At 38.8% G+C, this 22,190-nt stretch overlaps 1 protein-coding gene across 1 annotated transcript in view; it reads left to right on the top strand.

The window, feature by feature from the left end:
• The window catches only part of LOC114646555 (unconventional myosin-VIIa), a 145,872-nt gene that overhangs the window by 56,012 nt on the left and 67,670 nt on the right, over positions 1-22,190 (top strand). The window contains 8 exon segments of the mRNA XM_051923586.1: positions 1,554-1,745; positions 2,592-2,804; positions 7,698-7,859; positions 11,460-11,537; positions 11,623-11,753; positions 14,966-15,092; positions 20,554-20,673; positions 21,510-21,683. Of these exon segments, the coding sequence (XP_051779546.1) occupies positions 1,554-1,745; positions 2,592-2,804; positions 7,698-7,859; positions 11,460-11,537; positions 11,623-11,753; positions 14,966-15,092; positions 20,554-20,673; positions 21,510-21,683 (1,197 nt within the window).

Genomic DNA, 22,190 nt, shown 5'->3' on the forward strand with positions numbered 1-22,190 from the left:
TGATCTCTTTTTAAATTATTCTTTTTCATTCTGAAAAGCGGTAAGTCTAAAACATTTCCTTGATGGACTTTGTTAAAACACTTCCTTCCTGGTATATCATTCTTTTCTTATCTGTACTTTTTTATTTCTGCCTGGCAACCAGCTTGTTGTATCTCTTCTTTCTCAAAAATGTGCTTTTAGAAACTTATAGCTGAACTCATTATTAAAGATACAGTATCTGTTATATATTGATTTTTCAAAAGAAGTATATACAGTTTTTTTTTTATTAATATGAATAGGTACAATACATCATAGGAATTATAGCATACAATTACAAAGATTTAGTGCAGCTGTTTTAAAAATTGGGGCACAGGTTAAGTGACTTCACAATGAGTGACAGTTTTAGGTTGACAAGAGAACTTTGGGGTGTAGAGTTTGGACTCATAGCTACTATGCCACACCTCCTTGTAGTAAGTGAGATGCATGGATGAGTTTGAAATGAACAAAACCTAAATGATTTTAAAGTTGTCTGACATTGTGCAAAGTAGGGATATCACTGTACATGTGAAAGTAATGACCCTATAAACTTATAAACCGTCTCCCCCTGATTGGATGACCCTAGAATATTTGTAAATTCCAAAATCTCACAGTACAAACAGCACAGACATACTCAATGATGTGCCATGTAGCAGGGGAATGAAAGTTTTCAGAAGGCCAATGAACTCTTTAATTCTAAGGTAAAGAGTATATTAAGCAGAATTGAGAGTTTCAAGGATCAAATGTAAATTAATCATGATCAATGTAAGAGCATGTAATCTCTTATTCTACAATGGAGACCCATGCTTCATTAGCTACTTGGCCAACTCTGCACCCGATTCAACGACTGCTACTTTTCTAAAGCAATAAGCAGCCAATTACTATGGAGTTTATCTAGGAGAAGACCGGTGAGTCTCATTGAGCTCAAACAGATAAGCTGGCATTATAATTATTTATTGATTGTTCACATTTTGACTAATCTTGTATAATTTCCCATGGCATGGCTCCAGAAATTATGAGAAAATTGTTGGCAGCCTTCTTCAGGAAATATGGTGTAGATACCCATAGTAATGCAGGTTTTGAAAGAAATCCAGAAGATTGTTTCAGCAAAGTTGTGAAACCCATTCTAAAACAGAAGTTGTATATTAACATAACTTAAACATAGAAGACATAAACCAAGAAGTACTTTTTTTAAATTGCTGGACAGAAAGATTGATGTGCCCTTTGAATGACATTACTATTCTAAGAATATTAGTATGCTATGAACTCTCATTTCAAGTTAAGTGTCCTTTGCAATAAATTACATTTGCCTTGAATTAAATAATAGTATGACTTTTTTTTGCACGCTTGATAAACAGAATTATTACTTTGTTGTTTGGTCTCAGCTGCTCATTTATTTTCCGGTGGTTACTAAACAAGCATAATGTATGTGCCAGGTTTGATATTGTATAAAGGCTTCAATCATGCATTTCTATTACATTTAAATCTGCCTCTCCCCTCACCTATAAGTGTATTATCTTTCTGGTTACCTTTTGCAGAAAAATTTATCTGCTCAGGAGCAGCGGGCTCAGGAGCTTGAGCGGTTGCGTCATAAGGAAGCTGCTATGAGGAATAGGATTGCCAGCTCTCCCTCAGAATCCATGAGTGACCAGGAAATGGTGGACAACATTTTCGGCTTTCTTCCCAGCATGGTGGGGGGTCAGGAAGGACAAGCTCCTCTTGGGTTTGAGGTAGAGTTTTTTTTTTTTTTTTTTCCTTTTCAGGTTTGCACAGTTTAAGATGGAAACATTCATGACAGCAAACAGCTTTTTTGTCACAGTCAGATTTCATAAAAGATGCACACAAATACTATTGTGCACTTATTGTTTGAATCTGTGTGTAACAAAACATATACAAAAAGAAAAATAAGTAGCTAGTAAGAAAGTGGAAAAGAGATTGGAAATGTGAAATATATAGTAAGTAAAATAAAAATAGTTGGCTAAAGACAAATATTGCATAGCTGTTCTTAACTGTTTCTGTCAGCTTCTAATTCAAATGAACTGGCCTTGCTTTTCCTTTAGACCTTCCTGGAATTCTTGCTGGATTCTTTATATCTTTGTTCCTGTCAGATTGTTGTCAAATGATGTCAGACCTTGCCTCTGTTGTTTTTTTTTTTTTTTGCCTTTACTATCATCCTTCATGTTCTATAAAATACAGTAATTCTTCTTACAGTCTGAGAGACAATAATTTGGTTTGGTTGCTTAGTGCCAGAATGAAAAGGTTTGTAAACTTGCATCAAAATAGGAATCAGATGATCTAAGTAGTGGGTTGAGAGATTTGTAAACTTGAATGACATGTACTGTAACACTATGGTTGGAAGGATATTCTCAGAGCTCAGTCACTGAGCTGTTGAGTAGATTTTTGAAGTGAAAGCTTTGACTAATTTTTATGCAGTAATAGTGACCATCAGATTAAGGATCAATCTTTGAAAGATACATGCTCCTGTTTAGTCCTCTAAATTATATTGTTAAAGCTTGCCCTTTATTTGTACTTGTATAAAATTCATTTGCTTACATTTTTGTTTTTGTTTTGGGTAGGATTTGGAAGGAAGTAAATCTGTACTAGAGGAGGTAGACTTGGATGAAATCCCCATCATACTGGCGCAAGAAGAAGAGGAGTATGATGACCTGGAAGAATATTCATTTACTAAGTTTGCAATAATGTACTTTCAAGGATCTGCAACAGACACTTACATCAGAAAGAGACTGCGCCACCCTCTCCTTTATCACGAAGATGAAGGCGATATTGTGGTATGAGCCACTTGATATTCTAGGCCCAATGTTTAATCCTTAATTACTTGCAGCATTTCTCATCTCATAAGTACTCACACAGTGTACTTTATGTACCAGTGTTAAAATGGCTATTTATATGCACGCTATGAAGTTGTAATATAAAATATTGCAATAATTTTAAATTGGCCATGTTTTTAATGTAATTTAATTCCATATTAATGAATAGTATGACTCAGTCTAGGACTATGTGAAAATAAACCTGATCCACTTCTCCAGTGCTCATTCGTCACCGGTCACACTTTCATCCACTACAGGATTTGCACATGTATCACATTTCACTTCAGTTTTTTAATGTTCTTTGCAAACAAAGTCAAGAAGAACATCTCATCATTAGCATACATATGGTAAGAACCCGCGCTGTGTACCAAATGCACAATATGGAACTTGCGGCTGTGCATCCACTTGTAAAACAGGTGGTGGCACACTGGAGGGAAACCATTGTGACACTGTACTTGTAGTGAGTCAAACTGAGGATAGATGATGTTATGCTGCTGGTAGGTTCAACTGAAAGGACGAAGGGCAAAACATAACTGATTGATGTAAAAAATACACCACCATGAGTAATAGTTAAAGAAGGAAAAAGGGTGTACCATTCCAGACTAGTGATTAATTATGGGAAAAATTTGGTGTTATCTGTTAGGTTGTCTTCATTTTGGGTTCCATATTTGGCATGTGATTTAATGTTAGTAACTAAATTATTCTTTACCATATGGCTGCCAAACACCTGCTTACATTGATAGAGAAAAGCTTTGGGAACATTTTATTTAGTAGTTGTTTGTTTATTCTAAACTTATGTGAATGCTGATAAATTAAGACACAGGACTCGAGACTACGTCATTAATATCAGGCAAGTTAGGATCTTTACAGTATATCTAAATGTAGTCAGTTATGTAATCCCAGTTTCTGTCTCTTGATTGTTTTTCTTTTGGAGGAATTTCCATATCACATAAAGTAATTAAAGCCAAGTTCTATTTTTGGTGAGCATAAAATGCAAACTAAACATTTTATGTTTATTGCACCAAATACAATCTGACCATTCTGTTGTCTTTGAATTGTCCCACTTGGAGCTACTAATTCCTAGGGCATTTATATGATCGATCCCATAGCTCATCCCAAAGAGGATGTAATGATAAGATGTGGTCTTCCCCTCCCATACATAACCTTCTTGGTGGGGCTAGGCTACCTTTGTTTCCAGTTCTCCTAAGTAGAAGCGTTCTGTGAAGTCACGATGACTGTATCTAAGGCTTCTTAGTTCCTCAATAGCGTTTATAATTTTCAGTGAGTTTCTTGGACATTGCACATGTGGAGGTGAAGAGAACCATGACACCTTTTTGGGATGTCCTCATTTCAGAAGGTGCATTCTATAATGATTTCAGTGTCCTCTTTCTCCCTCCCTTAAACTATGTGATTTTTTATCACTCCAATATCTATACCAATTGATCATTTTAATATTATTATTCCACTTGATTCTTTTTCCCTGCTGTTTTTTGAGTTACTCACAACAGGAAAATAAGCTGAATCAAGTGATTGAGATGAAAGGAATTAACTTAAATCTGTCCTTATTGTTAAATTTTAGCTGTTCTAGATGGCTCAATAAATGCTTAGCTTTTTAAGGAATTATATTTAACAAAATATTCACAATCTCATCAAAAGCAGAGAAACTAAGGTGAATTATGCCCCATCTCAAGTCCCAAGAAACATTTACAGAAGACTAGTTTTTGGCAAAGACACGTTCGTCATTCTTTAAATTAGTTGTCTGATTCAATATAAAGTTTTCACCTTTGACATAATAGTTAAGAGTGTAACTGTAACAGAATGAATATGGCCTATTTTTTAAAAGCCCCTGTACATTTCTTTAATTTTAAAGTAATAATACACCATAGTCATGAATCATGTGGAGTCTGACGATGCTTCTAAACATTGCCCAGTGGAACTAATCATTTCTAAAGGAGAAATGGGCAGTGTTTTGCTGTTCTGTTATTTTTGTTATTTAAAACACTATAAGCATGCGGGGCTATATGACCAGTTGAAATTAAACAGATGAACTGCGTGAAGCCCAGATTAAGACCACCACAGGCCCCTGAGTGACTTGGCTTCTTGACAAAGGGTTGATCATAACCATATAGACCATGGACACCGTTGTTTAATGCTGCACGGTATTTCTGACTCTTGCATTCAGTGTGCAGGGATTTGATCATTTCGGCACACTTGGACTCAATCGTTGTGCTGGAGTTGTTTTGGTGAAAAGGCCCCTTGCCATCACCAGCTCCTGGACACAACCTGATGGTAGATTCGCCCCCAGACTGTTTACTTTCTAGTCTTAGTCATTTTAAAGCTGGATAACAAAAGTATCAATAAAAAAGGTGATAATGTTAATTAAATATTTAGAACAGCAAATGCTGTCATAAACTTTTAAAGTTAAGATTTTAATTTCTTGTGATTTTTTGAAACTTTTAATAACAGAGTCAAACAAAGTATGACAGCATAGGACAAAGAGTCAAGTGTTTTCTCAAGAACTGTATGAACCAGGACACACAGGTTGTGTACAATAAATCATTCAGTATTACCATATTTTTAGTTGAGTTTGCATGTAATGCGCGAAGCACCTACTGCAATAGTAATGTCTGTCTGTTTACCTGTCTGTCGACATGAAACAACTTGGCCCACTGTGGACAAATTTTTGTTGAAATGTAGTAAACTTATTCTTCAAGGAAATTTGTCCCATTGAAAAGTCTTGGTGTCTTCTAATGAAGAAATATTCTGTGTGACTTGAACTACAAATTAGTTTACTGTTTCAATTTTACCTTGACAGCAGTTACACCAACTTGTATATTTTGTATATTTTCCTCTTTTTTTTTTTATCCCCGCTACTGATGGCAAACAGATCACCAATAGCAGTTAATGAAGAACCAGCAGACAACGTGCTCAGGTAGGAAGTCGCTCTCACTGGATACTTGAGTGCATGTAGGACTGCAGTCTTCCATCTGCAAATCTAGCAAAGCACATGTGGAAACCTCCGTATCAGCAAACTGTTTCTGCTTTACAAAGTCTTCCCAGTGGCTTGAGCACAAGCAAAGGAGTACAAGTGCATGAGCAGCTCAGTATTCCCAATGGCTTAAAGTCATAGCAGGCAAATTAAATGATTTTCATAAATGTAAAGGTAAATAATGCACGCAAGGAAGAAAAAAGGTTATAAATATATATATATACCCTTACTTTATGCACAAGAGTTAGCACATATTTATCCAGCATTATACTTAAACCAAACAAACATATTGCCATTACTGTATCTACAGATTACAGTGATTCACTGTTTCACTGTCAGAATAATTTACTATTGTCCAAAGACATCACAGAAACAGGGACCGTCTCGATTGTAGGATATGCATCGTGATATATAAATGAATAATATCAAAATGTCCTGGTTTTAACTGGCTGCCCATCTAATAAAACATTGCTCTGCAGAAGCTAACATCCTCACAATACATTTAAAACAGCGCATATGAAGTTTGAAGAGTTAAGCCCATACCCTACCCTGATGCCTCCACCTTTCCACTCTGTCTCCTAAGTAATATATGTATAATACTGTGGGCAAAACTCCAGAAGAGGAAAAGTTAATTAAAAACTATTTGAACAGCATCGCAACAAGGACCAAAAACCAGACAAAAACAGGATACTGCCATTTGTAATATTTTTTTCCCCACATCAAACACTATGTGGAATCATATGTGTTCATTTATGAAAGTGTGTTTTTTCGCCTTACACTGATTACTGATGATGAGATAATGCAGGCATTAAACAAATGAGGATGGCCGTTATGCATGGGCATACTTGCTACATAAGTGTCCGGATTTGGAACTTTGAAAATCTTGTCACCCTATAATTTGCCATTAGAGTGCCACTTATTTAGGTTATGTTAATTGTCTTTACCAAATTGTAGTGTGTGTGTGTTTTATGTACATGTGCGAGTGAGAATAGACTTTGTTTGTTTTCAGCCTTTTGTCCAGTCCTAGTGAGATAGTCTTTGATTCCTGAAATCTGCAATGGACTGAGAAGGTTCTGGAACCTACCTTCCTGTGCTCAGCCCATTGAGAGCTACAGTGCCTGCACAGTCTTCAAAAGCACCTGAATGTTATGCTATGCATACATTTTAACTTGTTATTGCGTTAGTAGTGATATTTTACTTTTTCAACATATATCTCTGTATAAAACCTCCATCACAAATTTTGACATTATTGCTAAATGTAACATTTTAATAAAGTGACTGATTGACTTGTTTGATTTTTTTGTGATCTCATCAGTCAGAGATTTTTAATCCGCAAGACTGTATTCTCTGATTGGTTTTCCTGCTATGCAAACTCAACTGACTTAAGATGCAATTGTAATGCTCCTCTGTAATGTTTATCTGAAACTGAAATAATTTTTGAGCGTTGTCTGTAGAATACATTTATCCTGATATCAAACAAGTGTTTTTATCTTTGCTGTTTTGTCACTACTGCTGCGATAGGCTTCGCTCCCCACCCCACCCCATGACCCTGAATTGGATTAAGCAGGTTGTAAAAATGTTATGTTTTATGCTTCTTTCATTGCGTTTTTGAAAAAAACTGTTGATCTTACTGAATTGCAGGTAGCTCATGTTTAAAATGATGAACAATTTTTTTACAGTCAAGTTCCATTCCATCAACTGAACAATGAATCCGTTTTTTTATATATAGTATGTAGTCATACCCTACTCTTTTTCTAGATTAAAATAAAAGTGTCTATGAAAGTTATAAACCAGACCTACTTTCAGTGGTATTTCTAGCAGCTGTGTAATTAAAATGTCCCTTTTTTCTGTTTTTTTACTTAAAGGCCTCATTAGCTGTTTGGTGGATTATTTTGCGCTTCATGGGGGACATACCAGAGCCTCGCCTCAACACCCGTGGTCGGGAAGAGACAGAAGAAATAGAGATTGAGCAAAATCTGGGCCGGCGACAAGGACGAAGGCTTAGCAACTTGGCAGGTCTCGAACAGGTGATGCTCGTGGTTTGAGCTAAAAAGTTTGTTGCATGGTTGAATGAAATTTGCTTCTCATTCATCTGAAATTATGTTATGGTCAGTAAAGAGGTTTGGAAAAAAAAAATCCTTTAAATGCATTTTTGCCCATCCACGTATTTCTGTTTGCTTAACAGTAACACTGCACAACAAAGTTTTTCACGTACCGTTTCAGAGAAATTTTCAGTTTTGTCATGATTTTTTCTTATATTTGTATCCAAACATTTTCGCTCTCGTAAGTGACTTATCAACAACGGTTTATGCAGCCTGGGCATGTCCAGGCATGGAATCAGGCCAGGTTGGAAGCTGTTCTGTGGAAGTTGACATCCTGACCATGCCTGGGCAGGCCTGAATGAGCTTGAGGCTGTCTCAGCATGCTATAAATTTGGCTTGCATACACCGATCCTGCTCATTTGGTTAATATAGATAGTCAGTGTGTATGTATAGTATCAGTATGGTGATCAAGACAAGGAATGGGCGCTTCACATTTGCTGTGCGACATGTGTTGTCAGTCCAAGAGCCTGGCTCAGAGGCACTCGAAAGACGATGCTGCTTACTGTTCCGATGATATGGTGAGAACAGAAAGACCATGTGATGTGTTACTTCTATTTGACTAATGTGTCTGGTTTCTCTGCCAAAAACAAGAAGTCAATTGAATATCCTAATCTGCCTTCAGCAATGAGACCCGTACCACATGACAACAGTCTTCCAATTCCGAAACCACCAGAGGATTGGACCTTAGACGAACCAGATGAAGAAACTGCAGTGCAGGGTACTGACAGTGACACTGACCCGGATTTTGAACCGTGCTCATCAGGCGATCCACATCTGATAACACAGTCTGAATTGAACGATTTGGAAATACTTGTAGAAGTGAACCACCTCTATATCCACTCCTTGAATTAGGACCGGACATAGAGGCTATTTGGTGTGGCGAACGTCAATAAGCAGTTCCTTGATTTTGCTGATGTTAAGTTGTAAATAGCTCTTTCTCCACCAAGGAACAAACTTCTCCACCTGACTCCTATTCTTTGTCTCACCCCATAATTGCAGAATCATCTGAGAATTTATGCAAGTGACATGACCTGGTGTTATATTTATAGTCTGAGGTATACAGAGTGAAGAGAAAAGAAGTTGGGACTATTGCTTGTTGTGCTCATTTTGCTCACATCCATATCATAACATAGTCTTTGAGTCCCATAGAATGTAGTCTGCCTGCAAAGATGTAGTCTGCCTGGCAAAGAGTCCATTATCCAGGATACCATAGGCTCATCCACCTGCATACCTCTGAGTTTATTCCTTAACAGGGACAGCTGGATGGTACTGAAGGCACTAGAGAAATCAAAATACATAACCATCCCAGTGCTGTCAGCTTTGTCCAGGTAAGAATAAGCTTTATGGAGTAGGTAGATAATTGCATCCTCCACTCCAGGCTTTGTCCAACAAGCAAGCTGCAGTGGGTTCAGGTGGTCCTACTACAAGAGAACACATACAGTCCAGGACCGGTCTCTCAAAGGTCTATATGATGTGAGATGCAAGTGCCACTGGTCTGTGGTCCTGAGGTGAACAGGCGCCTGTCTTCTTTGGAACAAGAACAATGTAGGTTATTTTCCATGGCAGACAGATGACAGAGGATACCACAAAGTTGGTCAGCACACTCCTTAAGAACTCATGGATTGACTCCATTTGGTCCTGCAGCTTTTCCTGTGTGTATCTTCCTCAGTTGTCTCCTTACTTGGTCTTCATTTATTGACAGTCCACACTGATGGTCAGAGGTGGACTCATCACTGGCCATTCCAGTTGATGTGGCAGGAGTTGTTGATGTAGTAGGGATAGCGTAGGGTGACTGGTCATTGGAAGAAAGTTGCAATGGGAGGAAAAATCTATTAAAAGAAATAGGTTCAGGGTGTTACCTTTCTCCATATCCCATTCTAACACCTGAACCCTGGATTGCTTGAGTCCTGTAATTATACCCAGTCCATTCCAGACATCTTTCATGTTATTTTGAGTGAGTTTTTTTCTATTTTTAGCTTTGTAAGCTTCCTTGACATTCACTTGGCTTTTTTTTTTACACATCCTGCACATCCTTTAGAGCCTCTATGTCACCAGATTTAAGTGCTCTTTTTTCCTCATTCAGGAGCCCTTTTAGCTCCTTAGTAATTCTGGACTTGTTGTTCAGAAAGCAACACTCTGTTGTTATGGGTACCATTGTGTTGACACAGAAATTAATATAGTCTGTGATGCAGTAACTGAGTCTCTCAATATCGCACATAATTTTCCATTCTGTCATTTGGAAGTCAATCAGAGCCATTTCAGCCTCCAGGCTCCACTTCCTTACTATTCTGATGGTAACAGAATGCCAGCTAATTAAAAGGCTTGTAGCTGGGAATAAGATGAATCAGGTTATGGTCAGATTTGCCTAAGTCTGCCAGTAGTTTATTTTTAAAGGCATCTTTGAATGCAGGAGGTCCAGTTTATTTCCTTGAGTGAGTCATCACTTATTATAACTTCAGGGTCAGAGTGAATCATCATTGATGTTGGTGACAGAATGAATCATTTCCATCACTATGTCCCCATTTGCAGAGGGAGGAATATAAAGCATTAATAAGGATGATGTAATTTATCTCCCTATGCAAATAACTTGGATGAATTCTGACAGCCAGACTTACAAACTGTGGTTTTAACTGTATTATGCTCCATTTTACACCATTCCTTATTTACACAGATGACCAGTCCCCCTCCTGTCTTTTTTCCACACCACACTAGGTCTCTGTTTGCTCAAATAAGATGAAATCCATCCAGCATTAAAACAGTGGCACTTATATCAAGTTTAAGACAGCTCTCCATAAAGCACAAAATGCCTCTGTACTTGTATGCTCCATGACCCGCTGTAAGCACCGACAGTTTAAACATCTTATCAATTAAAGTAATGAAAGTTACAGTAAACTATTGCTGAATTTTCAATAGGGCGGCATGGTGCCACAGTGGTAGCGCTGCTGCCTTGCAGTAAGGAGACCCAGGTTCGCTTCCCGGGTCATCCCTGCGTGGAGTTTGCATGTATTCCCTGTGTCTGCGTGGGTTTCCTCCCACAGTCCAAAGACATGCAGGTTAGGAGCATTGGCGATCCTAAATTGTCCCTAGTGTGTGCTTGGTGTGTGGGTGTGTGTGTGCCCTGCGGTGGGCTGGTGCCCTGCCCGGGGTTTGTTTCATGCCTTGTGCCCTGTGTTGCCTGGGATTGGCTCCAGCAGACCCCCGTGACCCTGTAGTTAGGATATAGCGGGTTGGATAATGGATGGATGAATTTTCAATTTAAATCTGTTTAAAGGCTGAATGTCTGATATTTAACAGCAGAGTTTATGTAATTTAAGTGCCTCCTTAACACATTATAGGAAAAAATAAAATGTATATGAAAATATTTTTTGTTCTTTGTTCTCTAAATATTGCCTTCTTGTATCGGAAATATCACTACCATTTATTTTATAATTGTTAGAACAGATTGACTTAATCTGATGTGCACAGTAGGTACTTCCTATAATTAAGAAGTATAAAGTCCCCATATAGCTTATGTTTTCTTTTCAGAAACTACTGAAAAGGAAGAAACCCAGCAAAGCAGGTGGAGGAGGAACCCACAAGCGATTGTCTAAAGTGGTTGAAGAGGTGGGAGCCAGCTTTTGACGGGAACAGCATTTCTGCTACTCTGCTCTTATGTCACCTCCCTTCTAATGCTTATATTCAATTGCAGGAGCCTAAACCTCGTTCTCGTGACAATGAAGATGTATTCACTGGTGAGGGTCCAATGTTAGACAAGCTAATGACACCACTGGAAAAGCTCCATTTCATTGTTGGAAATGCCATTCGTCGGCCCAATATCAGGTAGTAGACACTGTAAATGCAGGGATATGAATTAGATCCTTTAATGGAGAACTGTCCTTAATTTCTAAGGGTATATTATGTGAATTTAAACTATTAAAACGTGCTATTTAGGTTATACCAGTGTTTTCAGACTCTGGTCCCGGAGGGCCACAGTGGCGGCAGGTCTTCCTTCTAACCATTTTCTTAATTTGTGACCTGTTTTTGCTGCTAATTAACTTCTTTTGAATTAACTGCACATCAGAACCAGTCTAAATCTGTCTTTGTTGGAGTTTTTTTTTTCTTGCCAGATGTGCAGTAAAAATATATGTATTTAAAGGTTTGTTTGTAGTATGACATGTATCCCCAACATACGCTATGTAGAAAATAATATGTATTGTGCATCAGGCAAGGCAGGCAGCCTGGAAGGACTTACTTCAGGAAAGAAGTATTGCTTTCAGTAGCAGTATTAAGCAGCCCACTGAATGCTTGTTTGGGCTTAAGTGATTAAAGGAGACTAATTTGAGACCTGTAAGAAGATAAATCACAACACTGACATGAGTTGATAATTTCCTTTAGTTTCTTGGAGAGCATTTTTACAAGCTACACACCATTCAGTCTAAGTAGTGACTTTCCAGTTAGTCTAGTTGATAGAGGATTTATTCAATTATGTCATTTAATTATCCTGAAAATTATTTTTAGTGGGTATTCATGGTGTGAACTTTTCATTTAAAGTTGGGTAGTAGTGAGCCCATCAGGGGTGAAGCTAACATATTCCAGCTAGGCTAAGGTCCTTTTCCAAGCTCCAAAGTGTTCTCTTAATTAAAGCGGCAATGCAAAACATTAAAAAGACAGATTTAATAAAAGGAGATCACAATGATTACCACAGTTCCTAAATTGAGATATATAAGAAAATCACTAGTAGGTGTAACAGGAATTCACTTTGCTAAACTAACGGATATTCAATTTTCATTTAAAAGCTAAGACTGATGGGTATCTTTTATACTGGTGGGAATATAATTGTAAACTTTGGAGGCTGTAAAATGTAAAGGATTTTCTTCCACGCTTCTTGTACTCACTCCATCATGGAATACACATATTGTTACGTTCAGTAATACTTGACAAATCAGTTAATTGATTTTGATTGTTTTTTGTGTCTAATGATAGTGGAATAGGCTCCATCCATCCTTCCCCTGTTACCCCCCTGGATTGGAGTAATCAGGATCAGAAATTGAATGAAAGAATTCATGCAAGCTGGGTATTTCAAAATCATTAGTTTTGCAATATGCTGCAGAAAGAAGGTGATAGTTTATATAGAAGAAAAATAAATAAAACCGTTATTCTTAAAGATAAAACTTTTATTCCCTTCACACTAAAGCTCAAACTCTTTTTCATTATGCTGCTATCTGCAGAAATTCCATCAACTGAAAGAATGTTTTCTCAAAATTAAGTACTCTAAATATCACTTACTCATATTTTGTCTGTCTAATGCCGTTAATCAACTATGTAACTGAAGAAGCATAGTTTAGCTTTTGGTAAATACAGTTAAAATCATTAACATACAAATCAAAGGTAAATATTTTTATCACACAATGGTAACACTTTAGTTTAGGTACTGCAACAATGTATCTGTTACTCATTTACTCTTTTTTTTTTTTTTTTTTTAACTTTAATTGAATTTATATGCAGCATGTTACATTACATTCAATCAAGTCAAACTTAACAAAACTAAATAATACTCTTATATTATAAGAATTTAAGAAACACTTCTTTGGGTCTTCTTAACACTTGCAAAACATCAGTAAATTGTTCATCTCTAACAAAGTCAAATACTAACAAAACTTCACTTTGTGCTGGTCTGAGGTGGCATAACTGAGACACATTTCTCTTAATATTACGTACATATTTAGTATAAGATATAAAAATCTTATGGTACTCTATATTTAACAGCAGTCAAGCAATGAGAGAGTGCTCTTATCTGTCTCATGTTGAAAATGGCTCAAAATCTGAAGCCAACTCCCAAAAAACAGTACCTGAAAATTCATCAAATTCTGAACCTGTGTGGTAAAATGCTGCACATTACTGTAAAAGCATAAAGATTGTACTGTTTCCCTATGAGAAGATACTAGCATCTCATTAAAAGGAGTTAAGATTTCTAGAGATGCAAAACTAAAACTTTAAATTGAAATAGAAAATTGATTTATGACTATAATTCTTAAGAACATTTGGATGCAAATCTGTTTTTTTTTTTTTTAAAAAGGTCTAACATTTACGTTTTAGTCAAGGACAATGACATTCAATAAGAACACACTGAAAATGCCTAACAGGGCCTGATCAACTATACTCAGTGACAATTTTAGGCACGCATGTTCATTAATGCAATTAGTCTGCTTCTCCAGACAGCCAACCATGTGATTGTAACTCTCTCTTTCTCTCCAATTAATATGCACGCATACACTACTGGTCAAATGTTTTAGAACACCCCAGTTTTTCTTCAAATTTCATCAGTTGGAATGCAATGAATGACCTAAAATGGTGAAAAGGCAAGTAAGCAATAAACTGCCAAGTTTAGGTTAGGCTAGCAAAAAGTGAAAAAATGAAAATATCAGAATATTACAAATGGGCCTTCTTCGAGGAACAACTAATAGGTTATAACCTACAGATGTTCTGCAGCAATTAAAGTAAATTAAGCCTTACAAGTTGAAAGAAACAATTTGCAAAGGTGTCCCAACTTCTGTTGATTACTTAAAAAACCTCTGCCTTAAAGCATAGTTGAAACAAACTGTGTTACTACACCCTTTGAAGTACTACTTGGACTATTTTCCAGTGATGATGGCAAGAAAACAGCAATTAACAAATACAATGAGACAGAGCATTATTACCCTTAGAAGTGTGTAGAGAAATTAGAGAAATTGCAAAAAAAATATATATATATCAAAGTGTCAGTAAGTATGGTGTCCTACACAATCCAAACATACACTCTGATAGGAAAAGATTTGGCAGACCCAAAGTCACAACCCATTCAAAAGACATGTTTCTGAAGATCACCAACTTGAGTGTTAGGCGCCTCACAGCACTCTCTCTCTCTGTGTATATATACACACACTCATACATACATACATGGTCAAGTTTTACAGTGAATGGTACAATAAACAAAATCATCATAGCTTGTAACTTTCCCATTTGTGTTTGTTCATCAACCATTTGATATTCAGCATGCCCTATTTATCTTTCAGAGATGAAATCTACTGTCAAATCTGTAAGCAGCTATCAGACAATGGAAGTCGGACTAGTTACATTAAGGGCTGGATCCTTTTGTCCATCTGCCTTGGTATCTTTCCTCCGTCCGAACGGTTTAAAAAGGTAACTGACCTAAGTACTCTCTAGAAATTCAGCAATTATCCTATTCATCTCTATTGTCTGCTTCTGTATGGAAATGTGTGGATCTCAAAACAGTCATTAGCTTCAGTTGAAGACTTTTTAAAATTAAAAATCTATATCATCTAATCTAGGAGCACTTAAGGTCAAAGTGACAAATGCCTATCCCTTCTTTGCATTCACTGGTCAAAAGCGTGACCCCATTTAATGGGGTTTCCTGTTTGTGAGCTACTTTTATTTTCCAGAGCTATTTATTTAAGAATTTCATGCCAAAACTACATGTATTTTCCATGTTTAGGGCATGCAAGCAGATGATGTGATGTGTAGATTATGTGATACAAGTAATGTGATATTTTTTCTTGGCCATTTGTGACATTGTTTGCTTTTGTCCAGAGTTGGTCACCATTTGTCATTTCTCCATGAAAATGAGAGATTAAAATTTTGTCTTAGCCTATACTGCAAACCATCATCCATCCATCCATTGTCTCCCGCTTATCCGAGGTCAGGTTGCGGGGGCAGCAGCTTGAGCAGAGATGCCCAGACTTCCCTCTTCCCGGCCACTTCTTCTAGCTCTTCCGGGAGAATCCCAAGGCGTTCCCAGGCCAGTCGAGAGACATAGTCCCTCCAGCGTGTCCTGGGTCTTCCCCGGGGCCTCCTCCCGGTTGGACGTGCCCGGAACACCTCACCAGGGAGGCGTCCAGGAGGCATCCTGATCAGATGCCTGAGCCACCTCATCTGACTCCTCTCGATGCGGAGGAGCAGCGGCTCTACTCTGAGCCCCTCCCGGATGACTGAGCTTCTCACCCTATCTTTAAGGGAAAGCCCAGACACCCTGCGGAGGAAACTCATTTCAGCCGCTTGTATTCGCGATCTCGTTCTTTCGGTCACTACCCATAGCTCATGACCATAGGTGAGGGTAGGAACATAGATCGACTGGTAAATTGAGAGCTTCGCCTTGCGGCTCAGCTCCTTTTTCACCACGACAGACCGATGCAATGCCTGCATTACTGCGGATGCCGCACCGATCCGCCTGTCGATCTCACGCTCCATTCTTCCCTCACTCGTGAACAAGACCCCGAGATACTTGAACTCCTCCACTTGGGGCAGGATCTCGCTACCAACCCTGAGAGGGCACTCCACCCTTTTCCGGCTGAGGACCATGGTCTCGGATTTGGAGGTGCTGATTCTCATCCCAGCCGCTTCACACTCGGCTGCGAACCGATCCAGAGAGAGCTGAAGATCACGGCCTGATGAAGCAAACAGGACAACATCATCTGCAAAAAGCAGTGACCCAATCCTGAGCCCACCAAACTGGACCCCCTCAACACCCTGGCTGCGCCTAGAAATTCTGTCCATAAAAGTTACTGCAAACCGCATGAGGTAATTAGCATATAAAAATGTAACATTTTTAGGTGGAATATTCCTTTTGAAAAAAGGTTCTTTGGTCATTAGCTCATTTTATTTTTCTTCCAGTAGCACTGGTGCTCAATTTCAGCCAATTTTTTGTTGCTGAGACACCATGTTATAAAAGAGTAAATTGAAAAGAATTTATTTTGTATTTCATATAATAATAGTATCCAGCAAACTACAAATAAAAACCACTGAAATAAAGAATGGTTGGCCAGCTTCAGTTGAGCAATAATAGACATTACATTCTGTCTGGCTGCGCCGTAAAATGGCTGTACCAACGGGAGCTCCGAGTCATCTCAGCAAAAAGTTATCATTTATTTTCTTACTACTCACTCTCTTTGTGTGTACTACTTTATCACACTTTCAGTATGACCGGCAAACACTATTAGAATTACGTTCATCAGCCAGTTCGGATTTTACAACAGTTTTTGATATTGCGGACACTGTACTGCCCTGGAGTCTTTTGCTTACTCGCGCGACGCCGAAGGAAAACAAAGAGGGGGAAACGCGCCGGAGTTCTATGCCGAACCTGACAGAGAAACAACAAGCCTCCTCTGCCTAGCATCCTGCTCGCTAACGTTCAGTCTCTGGACAACAAATTAGACGAGCTGTGCGCACGGATAAAGCACCAAAAAGACATCACAAACTGCTGCGTTTTGGCGTTCACAGAGACGTGGTTGGAGCCCAGCATACCCGACTGCGCAGTCACGCCAGACGGGTTCACAGTTTATCGGGAAGACAGAACGAAGGACTCCGGCTAGTCGAGGGGAGGGGGTGTGTGCTTTATGATTAACTCTTCGTGGGCTACAGATGTGTGTGTCTTAAAAACGCACTGCTCACCGGTTCTTGAGCTGCTGACCATTAAAGTTAGACCCTTTTACCTCCCGAGGGAGTTCGGTTCAGTTCTCCTTTCAGTTGTTTACATCCCCCCACAAGCTGATGAAGCTTTGGCTATGGATGAACTGTATGATGTTATCAGTGGACTAGAGAACGCTAACTCAGAAGCAGCATGTATTGTGTTGGGAGACTTTAACAGAGCAAACATGAAGAAAGTTCTCCCTAAATACTATCGGCACATCTCTCCCCCCACAAGAGGTGATCAAACACTGGATCATTGTTACACCTTATTCAAGGACTCCTACAAACCCCTACCTCGACCAGCTTTTGAAAAAGCAGACCATTGCTCTATATTGCTGCTGCCTGCATATAAACAAAGACTTAAACAGGAAAAACCGGTTTACAAGGACATCTACAAATGGGACAGTGAAGCTGAGGGGGTCTTAGAGGACTGCTTTGAAACAACTGATTGGCAGATGTTTGAGGATGCAGCTGATGGCAACATCAATGAATTCACAGACTCTGTCACAGGATATATCAGCAAGTGCATTGACGATGTTGTCACTAAAACCTCCATTTGCATATATCCTAACCAGAAACCCTGAGTAAATGGGGAGATTCGGGCTAAGCTCAAGGCGTGGACCTCTGCCTTTGGCTCAGGGGACTGATGCATACAAAGCAGCCAGATACGACCTCCGGAGGTCCATCAAGAAGGCCAAACGGGACTACAGGGACAAAGTGGAGTCGAGCTACCACAGCTCTGACACCAAGCGCCTGTGGAATGGATTGTGCTGCATCACTGACTATAAAAAGAAAAACACAGTCAGTGTTCAGCCCACTGCATCTCTTGCAGACGAGCTCAACACTTTCTATGCTCATTTTGATGCAGCCAACAAACAGGTGCTATATCCTTAAGGGGGCAGTGAGTCTGTCACTCTGATCTTTGAAACGTCTGACGTGAGAAGGTCCTTCAAAATGGTCAATCCTCGCAAAGCTCCAGGCCATGCCCTCAGGGCGTGTGCTGACCAGCTAGTAGGTGTGTTCACCAACATCTTCAATCTCTCCCTGAGGCAGTCGGTGGTCCCCACTTCCTTCAAGGCATCCACCATCATTCCTGTCCCAATGAAACCGGTGGTCTCCTGTCTGAATGACTATCGCCCGGTTGCACTGACATCGGTCATTATGAAGTGCTTCGAGCAACTGGTCAAAGGTTACATCTGCTCCTTCCTCCCCGACACGCTGGATCCTCTCCAGTTTGCTCACAGAGCAAACAGATCTACAGAGGATGCCATTGCGCTAACAATAAACACTGCCCTCACCCACCTGGAAAGAGAAAATACATATGTAAGAATGCTGTTCATAGATTACAGCTCAGCATTCAACACCATCATCCCCTCAAAACTCGTCTTGAAGCTTGACGACCTTGGGTTGGGGACGACCATCTGCAGATGGATTTTCTCTTTCCTCACAAACAGGCCCCAGGTGGTGAGAGTCGGCAAACACACGTCCTCATCACTCATTTTAAACAGGAGTGCCGCAGGGCTGTGTGCTTAGCCCCCTCTTGTATTCCTTGTTCACCCACAACTGTGTTGCAAAACACGGCACAAACACCATCATCAAGTTTGCAGACGACACAACCATCACAGGCCTTATCACTGACAACGATGAGATGGCCTATAGAGAGGAGGTGCTGGCACTGAGTAATTGGTGCCTGGATAACAACTTGTCTCTTAACGTCAGCAAAACAAAGGAGATGATCGTGGACTATCGGAAACAGCAAGGCGGAGAACACCAGGCCATCTACATCAGCTGCGTAGAAGTTGAAAGGGTTAACAATTTCAAGTTCCTTGGAGTAAACCTCACAGAGGATCTCTCGTGTACCCTTCACGTAAACACTGTGGTCAAGAAAGCTCGCCAGCAGCTCTACTTCCTGAGGAGGCTGAGGAGGTTTGGCATGAGTGCCAAAATCACCTCAAACTTTTACAGGAGTGTGGTCAAGAGTCTGCTGATGGGCTGCATTACTGTCTAGTATGGGAGCTGCTCTGCCAGCAGCCGGAAATCACTACAGAGAGTGGTGAAGGCAGCAGAGCACATCACGGGCAAGAGTCTCCCTGCCATTGAAGACATTTACCTCCATCGGTGCTTGCGTAAGACAAGCAGCATCATAAAGGACCACAGCCATCCATCACACCAGCTGTTCTCCTTGTTACCGTCTGGCAGACGATACAGGAGTCTGGCTGCATGGACTACAAGACTTAAGAACAGTTTTTACCACCAGGCCATTCGACTCCTCAACAGCAACACCTGAACACTTACATTACACCTACATTGCATTACATCTACATTGCACTACTCACACACAAACTGTACCTGCACACACTCTGAATACTGACTGGAACATGCATCTGCACTTTATGGAATATGCATCTGTACTTATAAAACATTATCTGTGCAATCTGTCATTTGTACTTGCTGCTCATTCAACTCATATTGCTCTATAACTTCTTTTAAAACGTACACATTTTATTTTATAAGGCTAGTCTATTTTTAACTTGTAATTTTTTTTTTGTTTATTATTTTTTAGCTTTATTGGATCTAGGCTGAGTGACATGTTTTTCTCGTCATACATATTTCATTGTATGTTGACCCTGTGTTTTGTCATACCTATATATGACAAATAAACCTAAACCAAATATTTATAGGCATTTAAAATGCAAAAAATACAAAGCCATAAAATGAACAACTTTGTTTGAACATAGTAAATTAGACAAAATATAAGTATAAGCTTTCAGAACACATTTGCCTTAGGTTAGACTTAGTAGATTAATAAATGTTGGAAGAGCTTTTCAGTGTTTTTTAAAATATTGCTATTTGATTTTCTGTCACACAGAAAGTCTATTGAAACCATTCCTAACTGCCAATCCATAGGAAATCACATTAGTTTACCCTATTCAAGATTCACCAAGACACATTAATTGCTGAACAATTAAAACTAAAGTATAACACCGCTAACTAATCATGGTGAACTGAAGCAATTGTTTCTGAAGTGGTGATTTCAAATGTTTTTCTCAAATATGTAAAAACAATCACCAAAACTGTATAGTGGCACAATATTTTAGAGTTGAAATAGTTTTTTTTCTATTTGCTGTCAAGCATACAACATATTCTTGATCATATTCACTTCTCTTCTCCTTTACAGTATCTTCTAAACTTTATTCGGAATGGACCCATTGGGTACTCAGCTTACTGTGTGGATCGACTGCGACGCACTTTCTCCAATGGAGTGCGTGGTGAGCCACCTAGCTGGTTGGAACTGCAGGTAAAGAAACAGGATGAAGCATTTCTGTTAACTGATGCTTTCATTGAAAATAAGATTGTAGCAAACTGACCTGTGTGAGTAATCCAAGTAATATTTCTAATTTTTAAATGTTATTTAAATGGTATTTATCCATCCATCTTTGAAATCAATCTGAGTAAATAAGGCCTGAAATGATTTTTTGGCATTATTGAATGTAAGCTCCAATACACTGGAAGTAAGCATACTAGATATAATTGCATATCGAGGTATAATGAACTAGATAATAAGCTTTTTAAGAAATACGTTTGAATACGAGTAGACTCTATCAACAGTCTTAAAGTATACAGAAGTGATTAAGAAGGTAATAAGATGCTTCATCATAAAAGTGCATGATGTGGTAGTACAAGTTAAGGGAGCTTATGCTTTATATTATATGGCACACTGGTGAAGCCTAACCTGTGGAATTTGGGTCTCCATGTTATATAAATTGTATAACTGTACTAAGAGAATCTTAAAGCAGGTCTATTAGTTTATGCAAATGAAAGTTAAGAGTAACATTACATAAGTGTAAAATGATATTTCCTGTGCTTCTACTATACTGTACAGGTCTATGTATGTAATTCTGTATTGAACACACCTGTGCATGCTGGTAATAGCACTTGTCCTACAAAGTGCAAATCAGGACCTACATATAAAACATCACATGTGAAGAAACAGTATGGGGCAGCCAGGACAGGACACAAATCCAAATCTAAATAGATAAATAGCTCTGAACTGACATTTAGAATAACCATTCAAACTAGTAGTAAATTTTCATGCTTAAAATTAACACTATTCGTCTAAATGTTTCCTTGTAGGCTACTAAGACAAAAAAACCCATTGTAGTTTCAGTGACATTAATGGATGGTCACAATCTCAGTGTGCTACTTGATTCTGCATCTACTGCTGAAGAGATCTGCTGTTATATTGCTCAGAAGATCGGATTGAAGGACATATTTGGATTTTCCATCTATATTGCCCTCTATGACAAGGTACTGTACTTGTTTAAAAATAAATTGATAAGAGCAATGCAAAGAAAGAGGCACATTTTGAGCTAAGGTATCATGCATTACCCTCATTTTGTATTTTTAAAATGTTACGCCTAAAGGTTTTTCTGTTTCTAGCTGCTCTTACTTTCTTCACAATTATAAAGTTTGAGAAAGATAATATTTCAATGTCTTTCCATTATTAGAATACCTAAGAGACATGTGAACATTTTTGTAGATTATATTTTGTTAAAACAATTTTAGAGTTTACAAAGCACCCTCAAACCTGGCTGTTCAGAGTTGCAGAGAGAAGGAGCCTATCCTGGCAGCTTTTGCACAAGATAGGAAACAGCCTTGGGCAGGGCATCAGTCTACAGCAGGGCTCATACAGGGGTAATTTGTATTCCTAAATCAACCAAGCTAGCACATGTTTGGAGATGTGTCAGGAAAACCCCCATGGCCAAGTTCAGGTGGAGGACTGAAACCCAGAATACTGCATATGTAAAGCAGTAG

The sequence above is a fragment of the Erpetoichthys calabaricus genome, chromosome 2, assembly GCF_900747795.2.
Source record: "Erpetoichthys calabaricus chromosome 2, fErpCal1.3, whole genome shotgun sequence".
Classification (NCBI taxonomy): Eukaryota; Metazoa; Chordata; class Cladistia; order Polypteriformes; family Polypteridae; genus Erpetoichthys; species Erpetoichthys calabaricus.